Raw genomic sequence first — 18,348 nt, 5'->3', positions numbered from 1 at the left:
AACACAACAATAATCATTTAACAATTTGTTTCTTTTTTAGAACTCATTAGATGTAAATAAAAAAAGACAAAACAAAGAAGTTGCTCCTATTCTATGTTTTAGCTTTTTATAATTCAATGTATTAAAGCTTGTAGTTTTAATTTATTTACTCATTGATTATTTTATACTGAGAAAGCATCTTGTTTTAAAAGATTTAAATGACCTAATTATGACATTATTGACACTAAAAAGTAGAAAACTTAGCTTAAAAAGTTCTTAAGGCGATTAGACAATCAAAGATTTTGAATATTCTATGCACTCAGCTAACTAAACATCAAGTTTATATTCATAAATTGAACAAGACTGATAAGATAATTATTACAGTTCACAGAAACTGAGATTTCTTTAACTTCACTCAAGTCTTATCTCACCATCAATTCACTGTCTGTTAGCTCATTCATGATTCATTACAACATCTGAATCCTTCCATTGAAACTGAAACAGACAAAAGATTTCACTGCATGCCCAAAACAATTCCATGGCATGATTTGAACTGCTAAATATGCATATCGTGGACAAAGTAACATTTAAGTAATCAGGATGACGTGTCAACAGACTTGGGACTTCAATTGTAAACGTGTAGAAATTCAATTGCGCAAAACAAACCGGCTTCAATTTTAAACAAGGATCCCTTTTATAATCTCTGTTTGTGGACCCAAATGACATAATTAAATTGTTTTTTACACTTTAAGGAAAAATAAAATCCACTTTTAATATTTTGTAATAAACCTAATCTCTCTGTTTTTGTTGCTAAATGAACTGTTCAAACGATCATATATTAAATGCCTTAAAGCGAGACATTTTATAATGTCTAAATGAATATGCTTCCGCTTAATTGGAAACTTGAATTGTCCTTAAAGTTCTCATTGTTTCAAAGATTATTTTTCAGAGTTCTACATTTTTGTGAACCCCCTTCTTGAGACTCCTTGTTCAACGGTTTAGTTTTATCTTACAACCTCCAGTTAAAGAAAACACAGCTGCACAAAGAAATAAACACGCTCACACATTTCTCTGAAAGACTTGCACTTTGGCACATGAGTTCACAGGTCAATACATCAGCGCCCATATATAAGATATGCCAAAGAGTTTTTGCTGCTCTCAGTCTGACACATCTACTTCTGAGGAGAAACTGTAAGTATTTTTTAATTGTATTAAAGTAAATGTTTACATAATTCAACATATTTTAGGATGAATAATTACTCAGCACCTGTCGAATAAAACTGTAGTATTTCTACAATACACATGACTATCAAATGTATTGATGAAATACTGAGGACATTGGCGAATTGAGTGTTTGTTTTAAAAAGTTGTAATATCACCAAAGTAATAACAATATAGATGTGTCAATTTGTTTAATGAGATATAATAGAACTGTGCAATTATGCAAGGAATATAATTAAGTCTTCAATTCATGCCTTGAATTACAATGATGTAATTTCTTGCCAAACCCAAAGTAAAACAACATTTTTTTAATTAGCAAAAGAAATCACTTGCAATGTTGAGTAAAATCAGTCAAAACGTTAAGATCTAATGTAACAGCATAAACAATATAAAGTGTTTGCACTATATGGATGACTATAAATTACTGCTATACTGGTGTTCGTAATGTGGCAAATGTTCCCCTTGGTGGTCACCATTATATTCTCACACTTGTTGTGTTGCCATGTTCTAAATAGTGTTGTACCAAATTCCTCAGATCTGACAGACATTATGAACAAGCTACTGGCTATCACAGTACTCACTGCTTTGCTGGCTCTCAGTAAGTACACACACATGCACGCAAGCATTCACACAGAGGGCATTTTCCAAACGGCATTTATGCAACCTTGAAGGGCCCTTCGCGAAGGGGATGCCATTTGATGGGCCATTCCAAAGAAAAGTGAACACCTGAATCCCTTCACGAAGGGCCCTTTCAGAAGTCCGTTGGTGAAGGGTACATGCCATGGTCACTTCAAGGAAGTGAGTTCCATGATCTTGGATTACGAGGTCTTGGGATGCATTTTGAGGCAAATAAGGAGCGGGATTTTGATGTTATCTAAATGTAAGTAGAATGATTCAGTTCGTATTTGTTTTACACTCTTATTGTCAGTGATAAATATGTCAGTTAAAATATAGCATAAGATCATTTAGTTTATAGGAAAGAATGTTTAATATGTTTCAAAATAGGTACTTGTTTATAGGTTTCTTTTATCATATATTTCCTTTTTCACTTATATTATTAAGTGAAGAATAGTGGAAAAAGAAGGGAATAAAACATAATTACACAAAATTCAACCAGAAGTATTTAAAATGTTGTTAATTTTCAAGAAAAGAGCACTGGATTCAGAATGCACGTGCGGCAATTTCAAGGTAACATTTGGCCAGTCATTCCCATTGGGAAGGGAGTTCCAAATGCATTCACGAGAGACAATAAAGCATTACACCCTACAAAGAGTTCACTTCAAGTGCTCAGCCCTTCGTTGGGAGTTGGACATAGGGATGCTCACTTCCGTTTGGAAAATGCCCAGAATCACTTAACTGATATCACAATGCCTAAATGACCGGAGCACTGAACTTATAACTGCCCCCTGCAGGTGCGGACAGCTTTCGGGTGCCCAGAGATGCCGAGGAAAAGGGAACCTTTGCCAATGTGATCGACACCCTAAAGAGTTACTATGACAAGAGTGTTGACACTGCCAACAGTTATGTTGAGACCGTCAAGGGTTATAAGATAGAACAGAAAGCCAAGTAAGTCCATATGTATAAACTATTTCTCGTAGTGACTTCTTCTCAGGGTTTTAGACGTAGACATTTGTAGCATTTTATTATGACACATGCTCAATGATATAGAACTCTGACTTTGAAGCTATCATAAAGATCTGATTACATTTGACAATATGTATTTCTCTCTGCATAAAGGAACGCATACGATGAGACGGTTCGTGCTGTCACCACCTACTCTGGCATCTTCGGTGACCAACTGTACCACATGCTCTACTCCCACGACACCGCTTAAATGCACTCTTATGTTGTAACATGTAGCAGAATACCTCACTAGAACTTTTCAATCTCTTTCTGGTCCAGAGTGACTATACGTTGGAACCAAGATTACATTAATCCTCCACGAAGACCACGCAGTCTACGGTGAAGATATAACTGTTATAACCCAAAGGTTATCTGTCAACTAAAAAGCAATATATTGCAAAGGCACATTACCGTTCAAGCTCTTTTTGGATGGAGATTGTAAACCCTACTGCTGCTTACTGTTGTCTATCTGGTGCCCTCTATTGGGCATCAAGGTTAACACAGAATCATTGACTGTTTCACTGTAGTTTATCTGTGTAAATTAAAGAAATATATGTATTATATCTACTTTAACAGGTTCTGCACCCATAGTTAATAACACATTAAAATAAAACTCCACATTTGTACATTTTTATGTAGCTTTATTTTCTTGCTCTCACAAAACAATGCTATCGTAGAACATAAGAAATTTCTTATGAAATGTCCAAATTCTGCAAAATTACAGTCATACTTTCACTGTCCTTGTATAAAACATTTTTACCAGGTCTTTGCAGTTTTCACAGGTAGGATTGCTTTACTAACATTCTAACATTGCAAACAAAGAGACAATTCTACAGGCACAGACACAGCCCGTCCAGTAGTGTTACCTGCTCGAAGACGACAGCTGAATTCATGAAAACAGGTTTCTGATAAAGATTTGCACCAGCAAGGTTCCAATTAAGAGTATTTTTTTATTTGGACACCTGCAATCTTCAAATGATAACAATCTTGTTACTCAGAATTGATCAACACAATTTTTATTATTTTTTGTTTATTTCTTAACACAGTTGGTTGGTTTGGATTATCCTTAAAGTGATAGTTCACACATTATCTTTATCTTTATTATGCCAGAAAGTACATGATGATCACAGCTGTCCCTGTTCTCCACACACTTCCATTGCATGCAAAAAATTACTTATGTGCTAAATGTTTTAATAATGTTTCACACCAGAAAATGACTTTGGGTTTGGAGCGATTTTGGGTTTAAGATCAGCATGTTCATTTGTAGGTGTGCTATCACTTTAAGAACATGTATAATTGCTTATCCTTATGACAGTAAAAAAAAAACAGTCAAACAAATAGGGTATATGCACACAGGACGATGACGTTATTCCGCTAAAATCGCTGCCATCTAGGTCACTTCCGCTCTCATAGCACTAAGGGGATTTTTCACCAAGTGATAACGATGTGTTTATTAAGAAAACGTTCACATTTCGGCGAACCTACAGCACTACGGGTGAGCATTGTTAAATGTCCAGTCAGTGACATCTAGCGGCAAGGTTGCGAATTGCTTTTTTATATATTCGTAGATGCATCTTGAAACGGATAACCTAAAGTGCTTCTCCTTTGGGGTTGTTGACGTATGGCGAAGTGTTTGAATAATTACCCTCACGTTGTTTATCGTGATCATAGCATCCTGAAGCGAAACGCCACTGTTCCTGTGGTGCCGGATGTATCAGAGCTGGCAGAGATTTTAGAGGAACGACGTCTTCGCTCCGTGTGCATATACCCCATTCTGAATGACGTATTCTATACAATGCACTTTTTAGTGTTAGCCAGATAAGAAACACAAACATGTGTTTGTAACATTTACTTGTAAATTATGCAATAGTGACATTTAATTATTAACTGATGTTACAAGACATTTTATTGATAAAAGCACCTCCAGCCTTTTATAACCTTGTTTAAAGTAAACATCACAACACACAGAGATATCATGATATAAGCCAGGGCAAGAAATGTTCAGATAAAATATTTTCTACTTTTAAACAGTTTATCATTTAAAAACCAATTTGTAAATCATGTTTGTTCTCCCCTTATGATGAAGTCACTAAATTAAAAAGTCAATTATGTACAACAAACACATTTCTTTCATTCTATTAATTGGTTTGCTTATGTGTGCCCGTACTTACCCAAGTAGTGCTTCAATGAAAACTGCTGTGTTTTGATCTAAATGTCAACATAAACATCATCATGTTGAGTTCTAACCCTTTCATAGATTAATTAAACTAAGTCCGCATTCTTATAGGTTCACACAAAACATATAATTCCTAAAATTAAGGTTCCAATTGGAACAAAAACAAAAGCGCATCCCTTGTTCCAAAACATAACTGTTCTTATGTGTGGTCGTATAAGCCTTTTTCCTGCAGGCAGTGCCAGCAAAATATATCAATAATAAGCAAAGGAATATGAAAACAATACAACTATGCTAATGTGTCCTTTCTGTAATGGGTTTTCTATCTGGAGGAGAGCCTCCAGGCTAATGTTCTGCTCTCAGGTGTTGAGTGAGTGTTACTCAGTTTTTCTGTTGATGTGAAATCCGCTGGGATACCTCAGCTTTTCTTCCCTTCATGCTTAATTCACTTTGATAAAGCCATTAATGCTTCATGAAACACACATAAAACGAACACACACACACACACAGACACACACACATACAATCACACAAACACACACACACACACACCTGTTTATGAAGCTGTGATGTTGTGTACAGTAATCATTTCAGGTTTAATGAGCTCATTTAAAGATTTTAGCCAGTGTTAATAACATGATCTTTTGTGTTTGAAGTGTTTCTGTTTCCTTCACCACCAGATGGAAGCAGATTTCCAAAGAGGTGGTCTTTAATTCATATAGCTATCCCACAGCATTCCCATTGTTCCCATGAAGATGCTTAGCTGACACAAGATCCTGGAATAACATGATTTAAAACCTGCCATTCTTGCTCATGGACTCTCAGTCCAGGTAATTCTAATCTCGAGTCAATCTAAAACCAGATCAACGCTATTGGCTGGTGGCAATCCTTAAACGCCAGCAATCAAAACCCTGACACCATGAGTTCAACATCTCCAGTACAAGAAAAATACTTTGTCAATAGTAAGTATTTTAAAATTTCATTTTAGGAATGCCACACGCGCACACACACCTACACACACACACACACACGACAGCTGTGTCCATTAATACTTAGACCAAACTGGAGTCGCTTCACCATCTGTCTTTTCTTTACTGTCATCCATCTCTCTTTTTTCTTCTCCCTTTCTATCTCTTCCTCCACCCATCACCCATTCCAACAGAACCATCTCCGCCTTTCCATCCCGGTCCCTCATCTGTCTTTTGATAAGTGCATCTGTTTCAGCTGTGAAATACCCTGCCCTGTTCCAACCTCTCTCCATTCTCCATTATTTTCATTATATATCATTCTGTATGTCTTCCATCATCTGTTATTTTATATTCCACCTGCATAACTCCAGTAGATCTCACACATTAACTCAAATTCCTTTCTGTTTATCTACATGTCAGGTTACAAATACATTGAGATGAAAAGCATTCCATAATATTGCTCCAGTACTGTTCACAGACAGTTACAAAAACCAGACAGAACTTCAGTGATGGACACCATTAACAGACCTCACATAATACACCTAACTAACTTTTTATTTTCATTCATCAATCTCCATCCATATATATCTGTGTCTATACAACTATCTATAAACTGAAGCACATCATAAACACATTTTAGCTCAACTACAGCTGAGAGAGCCACAGAGAGGGGTGATTACGTTCCGTTTATGGTACAAATTTTTCCTGCCCATCCGTCTTTGTCATCCCGAACTAAAGTAATGTAAAAATCAACTTTACACATTTGTGTAGTTAATGTTTTGACTCAAAACCTTACAGTTATTATAGAGCTAGACTTTGTGACAACAAACCCCGGTCTCAATTAACCATCTCTCCATCTGCTCTCCCCTCTCTTATTTCCCCTAAACCAGCTACAGAACAGAATTGTGTTTTTCTCTCTCTTCAGTTATGCCTCCATTTAGACCTGTTACGGTAGTTAAACTGTTGTATAAGTAACTCTTGATTTTGAATGGTATAAAGACCACCTGCCCCTATTTTTTTGCTTGCTTGGTGGTATAAACTCTTATCCATACCACGTCACCCATACTGTCCCCATCACTGTTTTTGCCGGCCGATAAGTGAGTTCTCTGTTCTAATGGTTTCATTGAGATGCTTTTAATACTGCCCGAGTGATCTATAGTGTCAGCCCACCATATTGATCTCAAGTGTATTTATATAAAAGGACACAAGCGTTTCATAATAACAGCATGCATTTAGGCTCTAGGTTTACCAACATGATAATATGTCTGATAAGTGGATAATGGATTGGGAAGCTCTTTTTTTTCTGTTTTGCTATAAAATAGACAGGCTCTATCATCCTACCACAATACTGAAAAGGCATGAGCTAATGGAAAGTCTGAGCTCACCTCTGGAATTTTCAAGTCTATACTCACTCATTCTGCTTTTGCATGCAGTTGGCTTTTTTGCATGTTAAGGACCCAGAGAGATCAAACGCTGGTCTCGATTTAGCATAAATCTAACTGGAGAGAACCTGTATCTGCGATGACTGCCCCACATCTCAATCAGCCTCTGTGATGGCATGACTCTGTGTCCCGCTGGCAAGGATATATTATCTTTCATCTATTTAAATTTAAATTTCCAACTCATGCCAACCGCAGCATAATCACTGAAAACTCTTCACCTGGAGAACACAAAAGAACCCTTTTTATCACCATAGTCTATTGCAATGCATTTAAACCAGCATGTATTGCCAGCGGATATGGGGAATCGGGATGTATCGATCAGTTTATTTTTGCTACTTTGATTTACGGGGCATGAAACAGCCTTCAATGAAGAAACAAAGTGGTGTTCAACAAGTCCTCTCTTGAGTCTTTGTATGTGTGCGTGTGTGTGTAAAACTGGGAAAACAACGCCGAAAGGCATGAATGCATCAGAACAGCTCATGAAGACAGACATTGTGTGAGTTTGTGTGGTGTAAAGCACAAAGGAATGCTAAAGGAAACTTGTAACCCTAGGATATATTTAAATATAAGTAACTCACATTTTACAACAACATCCTGAATGTTTTTCTGGCGGCTTGACAACCAAAGAGGTTTTGAACAAAAAGGTTACAGTGATTAGATATACTTTACAGGACACTTACACACAAACCTTTGTGCACACTGTACATGAAAGCAATGACAGTATCTGTCATCAGCTGTGTATAATGGCACTTACAGGAATTCAGATTTTAAAATGCACTTTTTTTGTCATGGCATTATGTCATGGCAAGGAAACCTCTGAGGCAAACAATAATGAACAAGACTATTTTGACATATTTCGTTTAAGGAGTAAATAAATACGACATAGGAGTGGCTGCTCATTTAACATAAATATTATAAACACTGCTGACCTTTTTCCACTAGTGCAGGTCTGTTTAAACACTGCTCAATTTAAATGTGAACAATTTAACATCTGTCTCGGGGTGATTCACAATGGGATAACGCAAAACACGGATACAGCGAGGGATACAAAGTATCATAACAAAGCCAGACTCCCATTCTTGGAAATATGATCATAATTAATGGCCACCGGAGATCTGAGACGCATGTTCATAGATGTAAACAAGGCCAAAAGGTTTCAAAACCAGACTACCCTTCAAGTTACTTCCAAACCAGTGCTTTGTTGGTTCTGCTTCCGTTACTAGAGAAGCACGCGGCACTTGCAGCCTGTGAATGTCTGGATCTGCACTGCGCTGCACGTCTACCAAAGCACCGCTTCTCTTAAACTTTCTAAAAGGACAAGCTGTTTAAACTTGACACTTGCACGCAGCTTGTGTTTCTCTATGCTATACTCGATCCTAGCTCTGCACCGCAAGTCTCCATGTGTGCTCGCAAGTGCACTTCCCAGCAACCTGCCAAAAACCAAAAAGGCAGGTTTCAAAATTGGTGTTGAAAATTAGTATTTAAACAAGAAGACATACATTATCATTGTGCTTTAAGTGTACTTTAAAATAATATAAATATAGTATTATCCCACTTTATTATTTTGTTTATTGTTCATTAAAAAGTAACAATTTTGTTACTTGTATTTTTAATAGGTAAATATAATTTGTCACACTATGTGCAATGTGAGCAACAAAACAAATCCTCTTGTACTCTCTTGAGAACCAGATAGAAAAACTTATGTGCAGCCCTGCTAATAATAACCAATTCCCACATGACCATTCCCAAACCATGTGATGGATTAACCATTTCATGTTGACTACATTTACCAGCCCCTAATTATTATCAAAAAAATCAATAATTACATATACACATACACTTACACGAAGACATGAAATTCATTACATTAATTTTCCAACATAAAGGAGAAGAAGTCTCATCTTATTAGTCCAAGAGATAAAAGTCCAAAATTACGAATTCCATGCTCATAAAAGTTATTTTTTGTCAAATCCACAGATCAAAGTTTTTGTCAAATGTCCATCAAACTTCAATCCGTGATTATTCATTTTCTGCTTCCAATAAAAGAAAGATTTTGGTTATTGGTGTGTCCAGGTAGCTGCTTTTGGTTTTAACTTTCACATGACGAACAAATTCTCTTTTGACGAAAAAGAACAAAATCAGAGGAGCCAACAACCCCTGTGCTGAAGGCCTCAAAACCTGGTACAAAGACCTACAATAAACAACACTAACCATTATCTCTCTATCTATCTGTCACATGATTTGGGAGTGGTCATGTGGAAACTAGTTATTATTAGCCACCTACTCACCTGTTGTGGGCAGGAGGGGGTGAATGGGGAGTAAGTGTACTCTTTGTTGATCAGCAAATACGATCTATAATATTCTTTCAACTTGTTTGTGAAGTATTAAACATAGTACTGGAAAACATTCCACTTTAACATTGATGATGTCCTTTTATTTGATGCGTCACAAATACAGCACTCCCAGTTTTGAAAAGAATGGTGCCGCTACATTGTCGCATCCGCGAGCCCGTGAATCACAGAATGTGTCGTTGGAATCAGAAAGTAAATGTTGTTGTTGCGGGAATATCTAAATCTTACATGGATCCAGAAATGCTATTTTCTGATTGGCTGTTCGGTAGCTGTATTTTTTTATTTGATTAGCTGGTGTGTGGCAGGGTCTTCTGAACTCTATGGGGAACTCACTTGGTTCCTCTAATAGCGGCGTAACTTGGTGGGCGTTATCCTGGGTGAGTGAATGGGTAAAAAAACTGAAACAAGAAGTTATTCTGGACCAGCGTTGTTTACATCATCCGAAGTGGTCTATAGAAATTCACATACAAACTCATACACGCAGTGCTGTTTTAGAAATTAATCCCAAACACAAATGTATTCTATAAATATATGATGACCTAGGTAGAGATAACCACCATGAGTTGACTGCTGTTGACTAAATCAAGAAAAAAGTGGTGATAAAAAAAAAAAGGGTTAAGCTATGTGAGTAATGTCAAGGCCTTTCTGCTATCTCGTCTTTGCTGCATGAGAAACTCCCTCCCTGTTCTACCCGAAAAAAAAAAATCACATTTATTCACAATACTCTTCTCATCAGTCACAAAATCTAATTAAAACAGAATGAACTCATCACAAAGGAAGCTAATTAAAAAAATGTCTCACTTGAAGTAGCAAAGCGAGATCATTTAGCTAATCTGGTTTGATAACATTCTGCTTTAACCCCTGACACAGCGGGGGCTGTAACACAAGGTTGAGGATAACAAGCAAACGAAGAGTTCTTATGCTCAATGCATCATTAAAGAGCAAATTGAGTGTACATACAACATAGTGCAGGCACATTTGCAATTAGAAATACCTCACAAATTATGCCTTAAACCCCCCTACTATGACAGAAAGGCATTATGGGTAAGAAGGGTGAGTCTATGGAGGGGGAATCAAACAGGCTGATGACTGAGGATGCATCCTCACTTTTAAGACAGTGTGTGTGGGCAGCAGGACTGTAAAAGCATTCCTGAGGTTATGGCTCCTAATAATTTAGACATATCTGGATATTTGCAATCTTGATGGTCATGTTTTTCCTAAAAGTCATAAGACAAAGCATGTTTACATGAGAGATTTCACCTCAAGGCCAAACATTTACAAGAATGTGACCTCTGTCTAAAATGCACTTGTTTATTCCTCAGTCTCAACAAGTATACATTTGTCTGAAAAAGAGGTCTCTCTACTTCAGTTCACAGCATAAAACGGCAAGGCTATGAGACCTCCAGCAATGATTGCACAGTTGTCTCTTTCTCTTTCGCAGAGGCTGTCTTCAGTTATGTTCTTGCTAAATGGAGAACATTTTTTATAACATTACATTTTTCAAATTAAACTCACACATTTCAAATGGTGTAAAAGTGCAGCATCTCTGTCTTCATTCAATCACTCACACAGTAATAAGAACTACAGCGTGGAGCAGCATTGGGAGAAAGATGTAAAGCCACTCGCTTTGATGTGGAAGAATCATCATTAAATCAATGGAATGGATCAGTGTCTCCATTAAGTAAATTAAATGCATAACAACGTGACTGAGAGTATCTGATACAGCATAGTCACCCACATTCTCTTATTCACTGAATCTCTCGAGTAATTTTCTCTACAAGTACGTCCACGTATCTGGAATTATCTGTTAAGGGTTCCACTTCTTATTCTATTACACATTTTCCATCTTCGATAATTTTTCCATTCCCTTCTGTTCAAACTATATAAAACAGTATTAAAATGTTATGCCCCACACTGTAAAAAATGTTCCGTAATTTTTACGGAAAAATACCGCCAGCTGTGGTTGCCAGTAAAATTCCGTAAAAAATACAGGAAAAGAATGTAAACAGCTTTGCAGTTTAAAACTTCAGGGCACGAACTTCAAACTGTGAATGAACTTAATACATTTTAGTATTTTATATCAACAACATTTCTTTATAGAAAATGAAAACTTGGTCCAAATGCATAAAAGTGATAACATTACATTTACTTAATTTATTTCTTTGTAATTCATTATTAAAGTCACTTTTAAACAAAGCAACATGCACATGACATCAGAATATCTTTGCCTGACCGTGACTTAAACACAGACTCAACTCTTCAGCTTAGTGGTGACCCACAAAATATTTAATGTCAGAAAAGAAAAAATACAAATTCCGTAGTTTTTACGGAAAAATACAGGCAGCTGTGGTTGCCAGCAAACTACCGTAAAATTACGGGAACATCCTGTTTTTATTGATCCAATCAATTCACAGTAGAAAACATGAGCCACACCCACTATTCATTTTGGAAACACGACAGAATACTGAAGACGATCATCACTTCTGCTTCACAGGGACTGCAGCATAACAGCCATGACTTGATGCTTTATTGGTTTATTTAAAGTCACCGTTTTTGTGATCAGGGTTTGCTTTAGTTGGCCACTTTCAGCCGTCATAAATAAGTTTACAGTTTTCTTTGTGCTCCTATGACATTGTTTTATATGAAACATAGTCTTGTAGCAAATCACATCAAATGAAAGTGTGATTTGGTACTTACTCTTTATCTGGGATGTTGTTTAATTACTTATTGTATTTTTTGTTACAAACACCTCAATGAATCTACTTTTAAAATTCACATTTCATGCAACAAACAATATAAAAAGTATTTGACCGTTAAAAAGCTTTCATTTGTTCTTTGACTCAGACATCAAGAATCAGTGTATGAATCTCAACAGTGGTGACTAACAAATGAAAAGCTTACAGCCGCAATGCATGCTGGGAGTCATTGATGAGTTTTGTGCTTTGATGATACCCAGAATGCATTGCGTTTATCTTTAGAGGTTTTTTCTGTTGTCACCATTGTTGAGACAAACTGTTATATTCTAGATATCTGCTAGAACATTTATCATGTGTTAGATGTGCTGTTAAAGACATTCAGTATATTAATTAATTTCATTCAGTATCATCAATGAGGACAACACGTAACTTAGAAACACTACCTAAACCCTTGAACATGTACTTAACCACCAACACAAGTAATTTAATGCGTTAGCTTTATCTGAGCTTTCCACCCACCTGAGTCAGTGTGTTTCAACTCATAGATGACAATACTGGGGAAAGACTTCTTCACATGGAAAGCAAAGGGTCAAGACCACAACTAAAGCAAACACTCATCACCATAATGGTGACTCAACAAAACCATCAACATGTAAACTTGTGTTCATTTTCAATTAGAACTTTTGTAGATGTGCAACAGAAATAAAGTGACAGTGGTGTCTGTAAGTGAAGGTGATAAAAGTGTTTGTAGAGAATTTGACAGTGTTATCCGTATTTTTATGGACGTTTTTTGACAACAGTTTTCTCTGTGAAAACTACAGAATTTCACTGTTAATTTCACAGCATTTTTTTACAGGGTTTTTCCGTAAAAACTATGGAATTTTTGCTGTTAATTTTACAGACAATTTTACAGTGTTTCTCCGTATTTTTTACAGACACTTTCTGATAACAGGGTTTTTGTGTGAAAACAACAGGATTTTACCGTTAATTTCACAGGCATTTTTTACAGTGCATGTGCTGGAAAAGCTTAGGTCTGACTGAAGACTGATTGAACTGACAAAATCAATGAATGAAGAGGGATCTGCAGATGACCCTTTTTTTCTCATTTGTACATCTGTCTCATTCCTCAAACTCATGTGGACACCATGGAGTGATAGTCAGACCCGAGGCAGTATACAGATGTCAAATACGTGCTCTTTAAAAAGAATCCTGTTGTACATCTTGAATTTATTGCAGTGAGTTAAAGGCAAAGTTCACCCAAAGATTAATATTTTGTCATCATTTATGACAAAGAAGATATTTTGAAGAAAGTTGGTAACCTTCATTGTATGGATGAAACATTGTCCTGAGTCCCACAAAATGTGTTTACATGCCTGGATTCAACCTTATAACTTGCATTGCGCTCCCTGAATCCTGGTGGCCAGCCTGCTTGTGTTGACACGTGGTGGGAGATATCTCAAAAGGTTTTCTTATAAAAAAAGCCAGAATGCTTTCTATCATACACTGTACAATAAATCCTGTAAAAGTGTTACATTCTGGCAGCTGTGCTACAAAAACAAATGTAATTTTTTTTTTCTAAAGTAAAATGATATGTTTATTGTGTTATTTTACACCCAACCATCAAAACCATAAAACAGTAAATTCCCCTAAAATTAGCTAAAAACACGATTTGAATGTTTGAGTAGGGACTTGTTTGCAGTGCAGATGGGGTCTGGGTAACTTTTAGCAGTAAAATGATGAGCAAACTTCCCATAGCCTAAAGTATATCCCTGAATGTGTCGGTTCATTCCCACAAAGATGGAATATCCAAACCCCACGCCTATCAGATTACATATTGTAGTGATCATGGTAAAATGTCTTTAAATTACGGAAGTGTGTAAAACCTGTCCTCAAAGGTAATACTGTCTTTACATGTGGAAATACCTTAAGGGGGTTTCGCATAGTTTAATGATTAACAAAATCATGCACCATACACTTACCTGACCATTTAAACAGGTGTATTTTTCAGCCACATACATCCGCATTATTAGCAAAAAAAGAATAAACAAGAAAGCCTTAAAGGAAACTCAATAGAATGAACATTTAAAATCAATTATTTGAGATAACATAAAACAGGAGGCACATATTTTGGAATTTGTTTTTTTGGCAGTATAAATTCTACACAGTTCCAATCAGAAGACAAGCTACAAAGTTCACAAATGCGTACCACAAAATATACAGTATACCTGGAGGGCATAAACAATTTGAGCAATCTGAACGACAAGCTATGACATCATATGTTCTTTCTTGTAAGACCGGTTCAATTGGTACAGGAATATAAGAAACTGTTCAGTAGTTAAGACATACATATACCGCTTAGAAAAAACACACACTTTTTTACCTACAGCATGTTGAGTGCCCAGATTCATTGGTATGAATGTATTTCCCATAAAGCTAAAGCACACCCATTGCTACGTTTTGCAAAATGTACATCAGTAAATGATCTCAAAAACATTCAGATTAAAATTAAGCATACAAGTCGGAAACAAAGGGCTTTACAAATTGCTATTATATACTATTTATTTTTCCAGTGTTTAAAATGGGAGTTTCCCTTTCCCACATGATGATTCCCAGAGATGTTTCTATAGGACAATGAATTCATACCAATTAATTAGAACACTCTCCACTACACAAAAGACTCAGTAGGTAAAACAATAACAGTGTTATAACCAAAACAAACCCCATCCCAACTTCTAGCCCATGTCTGCATAGTCCTTTCTATGCTCTTATCCAAATGTAGTTAATCTGCATCCATGATGCCAATTAGAGAGTCTAGAATCACTGGTTGTTTCAGAGAAGAACGGTGAATGTTTTTGTAGCCATCGAGTAAACTGTTAAATATCATAATTCCAGTTTGCTGTTCCGACATGCAGTTGATCCATCTCAAAGAACTTGTTATTTGAGGAAAATAACAAGGCTCGCAACTTGTTGAGGGAAGTGGGTAAAAATGACAGGGTCTTTCAACAACATAGTGATTCTAGAGTCGTCCAGCTGTGTCACGTGAACAACAGTGTGCTTTCACGGAGGAAAAAGATACATACAGATGAAAAACAAATAAATCTAAAATCATAGTTAACAGAAATCATTTTTACAGCGTGTCATCTTCAATCATATATATTTGGTTTAAAAAAGAAACAAAGGCTAAATGAAAGTGGTTATTATAAAAAATGATAAATAACAAAAGCTGATCACACAGAAACAACAGTAAAACGAAACTGCGGCCCCATCCCTCAAATGTTACAAGCTGCTCTTCTTTACCTCCTTCCTCTTACAGTCATTGTTTGCTTATGAAACTCTTGGGGTAAAGTATCAACCTGGGTCAACTTTAAGAAAGGCTTAAGTTGTTTATACATAATCTGAATACAATGACCTTATGTAGATAAATGTGCTGGGGAAAAAGACGAATAGAAAAGTATGCCGGAAACCAACTTGCTTTTTTGCTCAATATGCAGATCATTTTTTTTATCATTTTCGAATATTTGATAATACAAAAAGGAAAGCACAAGTAGGAATATAAACAATCAACTCTATCGCCCTATCTAAGCCCTATCGTTTCTGATGTGTGTCTGTCATTTTTAACTTACAGGATAACCCTGACCTGCCCTCCTAGTAGCTCATGCTTAATCATTACTGAAGTCTTTGAACATGTTTGGGCTGTAGAATGGAATCCAGGGCAGTACAGAGGAAATGAGCTGATTCAGTTCTGTAACTCTGAAGTATTTCAAAAACAACAATCATCTCGGACTCGAGCTGAATGACTGCGAATTCTGATAAATGGTTTCATATGCTTTCTGTTCGAATTCTGAATTTCACTTCTCTTCACTTCACTTCCTGCCTTTTAATTTAAGCTCGATTCTTAAAGATGTAGTACATTAGAACAGCAATGAGCATGCTAGTTAAGGCATGACTTAAAACATTTAAGGGCAAAAATGTGAATATGGAGCGAATACGAATGGAAGAGCTTATGCAAACAGTTCGACAGTGTATTATGTTTATAGCGTTTCAATGTGTTCCATGCAGATCATGACCAAAGCAGCTAATGTCAGAATAATGCCATGTAATGTATACAGGTATGTGAAGGACTCAAAATACAAATATAGGTAAGTGCAGTTTCTTGGTTAATGTAGGGGGTAGCTAAACTGGCCTACGTCATGTTCTAATAGACCAGGGTGCAGCACAGTATGAACAAGAATAGCATTCCGTGTCTAGTGATTTTCTTGTCTTTGTTTTGGGGTATATAAGTTAATTGACACTGCTTGCTTAGCACTGACCTGGTGTTTATTTGGTGCTCTGTTCCACAGATATCTACTGCCCAGACCTTCACGACTGACCTGATTACAAAATCATGACACACTAGGTGCCCTTATCAAAATTATGCCAGATTTACATTTATGCCCCTTCCTCCTCCAAATTGAAACCCACCCTCAGTGTAACATCATTGCCCCTCCTACCGTACCCCCAACCCCCCACCCCAACCTGCAAAAAAGAAAACTGTACAGCTAAAATGAAATTATCTTCTCTCTTCTCAATGTAGCCTGATGTTCATGAAGAAAAAACAGCGCTCCAATTCCATCGCTTCATCTCCTCTTGCATTCCTCCTGTTGTCTTCTTTCTTTAACACTGTGATTGGGTAAAAGTGATTAATGAAGTTGCTTTTCAGACCATCATATTTTTAAGTAAAAAAAAAGGTTTTCAACAAAAGGTTTTCACAATAGGTCAGATGTCAATATTAGGTGGTTTAAATACCCATATGAGGTCCGTCCAAAAAATGTTAAAGCTTTATTTGTTGTTGTTTTTAAGGCAAAGTTTTCCATAGTCAGGTCTCACGGTCCACTGCCTCCTCTTATTCACCCCTGGACTACAGTATCCATAATCATTTTCACCCGTCACACCTGATCCCCATCATCCGGACATCCCATCACCTGTCTAACCCTCGTTATCTGTCCTATTCAAGTTCTCTCTTTAGTTCTCTCCTACACATTAAACTGTGCTTTACAAACTTTACAATGGTGAAGAGCTGCTAAACTGTATTTCACTGTTCCCTAAACAATGATAATAAAGTTCTATTCTATTCAATTCAGTTCTTGTCTGGAATTGTATATGTATGTACATAGTGTTGTGCTTTTCTCTGTGTCGGCTTCATCTTGGACATTATTAAAAGGTATTGGATTATCTGCGTCTCGAGTGTTCCCTTAGCGAACTGTTACATCAGGTAAGTTAAGTGAACATAATAAATGAAAAATTACACATGAAAATTACATTAGAATAAATATTATACATTTATTAAGAGCCGTTAAAATTAAAATTGTTTCGTATTATTGCACAGAAATCCTTGAAAGTTGTCTATGTTGTCTCTCGAAAACGTGCATCCTTGTTTGTCACAATCGTAAAACGTAAATGTTTTCTATATTTTAAAATAGAAAACTCGTGCTTAGACTGATATTTTTCTGATGTCTGGACTCTATCAACAGGGGTTTAGTAAAATATAAACAGATGATTAAATTCATTGGCAATAATCATATTGTCTCAGAATTCATATTCTACGTTTTGAACAAAAATGTAATATGCATAACATTGGAAGGGCCTAAATATTTGTTGGTCTTTTTTTATTATTGAAAGTTCTAACATGTTTAGCTGTCAACTAACTGTTAAACACAGGACTGTCTGGTCATTCAGACACATGAGTTATTAAAGTTTTTTTAGTTTTATTCATTTTTCTTTTATTATTTAACTTTATTTAAATTTAACTAATTTAAATTTGACATTTTGCTAAATGCTTCATTCAATTTATAATTTATTTGTTTATTTTTAATATTGCTATATAAGATAATAAAATATACATGTCAGACAACTGTA

At 36.1% G+C, this 18,348-nt stretch overlaps 2 protein-coding genes across 5 annotated transcripts in view; one reads left to right on the top strand and one right to left on the bottom strand.

Moving 5' to 3' along the window:
• The first annotated feature begins 1,058 nt into the window (after window positions 1-1,058).
• Window positions 1,059-3,451, top strand: apoc2 (apolipoprotein C-II). Its single transcript, XM_056761626.1, has 4 exons — window positions 1,059-1,170; window positions 1,736-1,798; window positions 2,613-2,766; window positions 2,938-3,451. Exons 1-4 carry the CDS (start codon window positions 1,074-1,076, stop codon window positions 3,032-3,034), a joined length of 411 nt encoding a protein of 136 aa, XP_056617604.1. The 5' UTR covers window positions 1,059-1,073; the 3' UTR covers window positions 3,035-3,451.
• Window positions 3,452-14,373: 10,922 nt separating this feature from the next.
• Window positions 14,374-18,348, bottom strand: part of bcam (basal cell adhesion molecule (Lutheran blood group)) — a 41,919-nt gene continuing 37,944 nt past the window's right edge. For all 4 annotated transcript variants that reach the window (XM_056762514.1, XM_056762515.1, XM_056762516.1 and 1 more), the window contains one exon: window positions 14,374-17,112. In XM_056762514.1, coding sequence (XP_056618492.1) covers window positions 17,107-17,112 — 6 coding nt within the window. In that variant the 3' untranslated portion in view covers window positions 14,374-17,106. The remainder of the gene's footprint in view (window positions 17,113-18,348) is intronic.

Source organism: Triplophysa dalaica, chromosome 12 (genome assembly GCF_015846415.1).
Source record: "Triplophysa dalaica isolate WHDGS20190420 chromosome 12, ASM1584641v1, whole genome shotgun sequence".
In the NCBI taxonomy this organism is placed as follows: Eukaryota; Metazoa; Chordata; class Actinopteri; order Cypriniformes; family Nemacheilidae; genus Triplophysa; species Triplophysa dalaica.
This window is presented reverse-complemented; position numbering and strand designations above follow the sequence as displayed.

Bases quoted from the DNA above. Each gene is read 5' to 3' on its own strand.
- apoc2 (XM_056761626.1), top strand. From the start codon at position 1,074: ATGAGTTCACAGGTCAATACATCAGCGCCCATATATAAGATATGCCAA. The intron at 1,171-1,735 runs GTAAGTATTTTT...CAAATTCCTCAG, and splicing joins TCTACTTCTGAGGAGAAACT to ATCTGACAGACATTATGAAC. The intron at 1,799-2,612 runs GTAAGTACACAC...TGCCCCCTGCAG, and splicing joins CACTGCTTTGCTGGCTCTCA to GTGCGGACAGCTTTCGGGTG.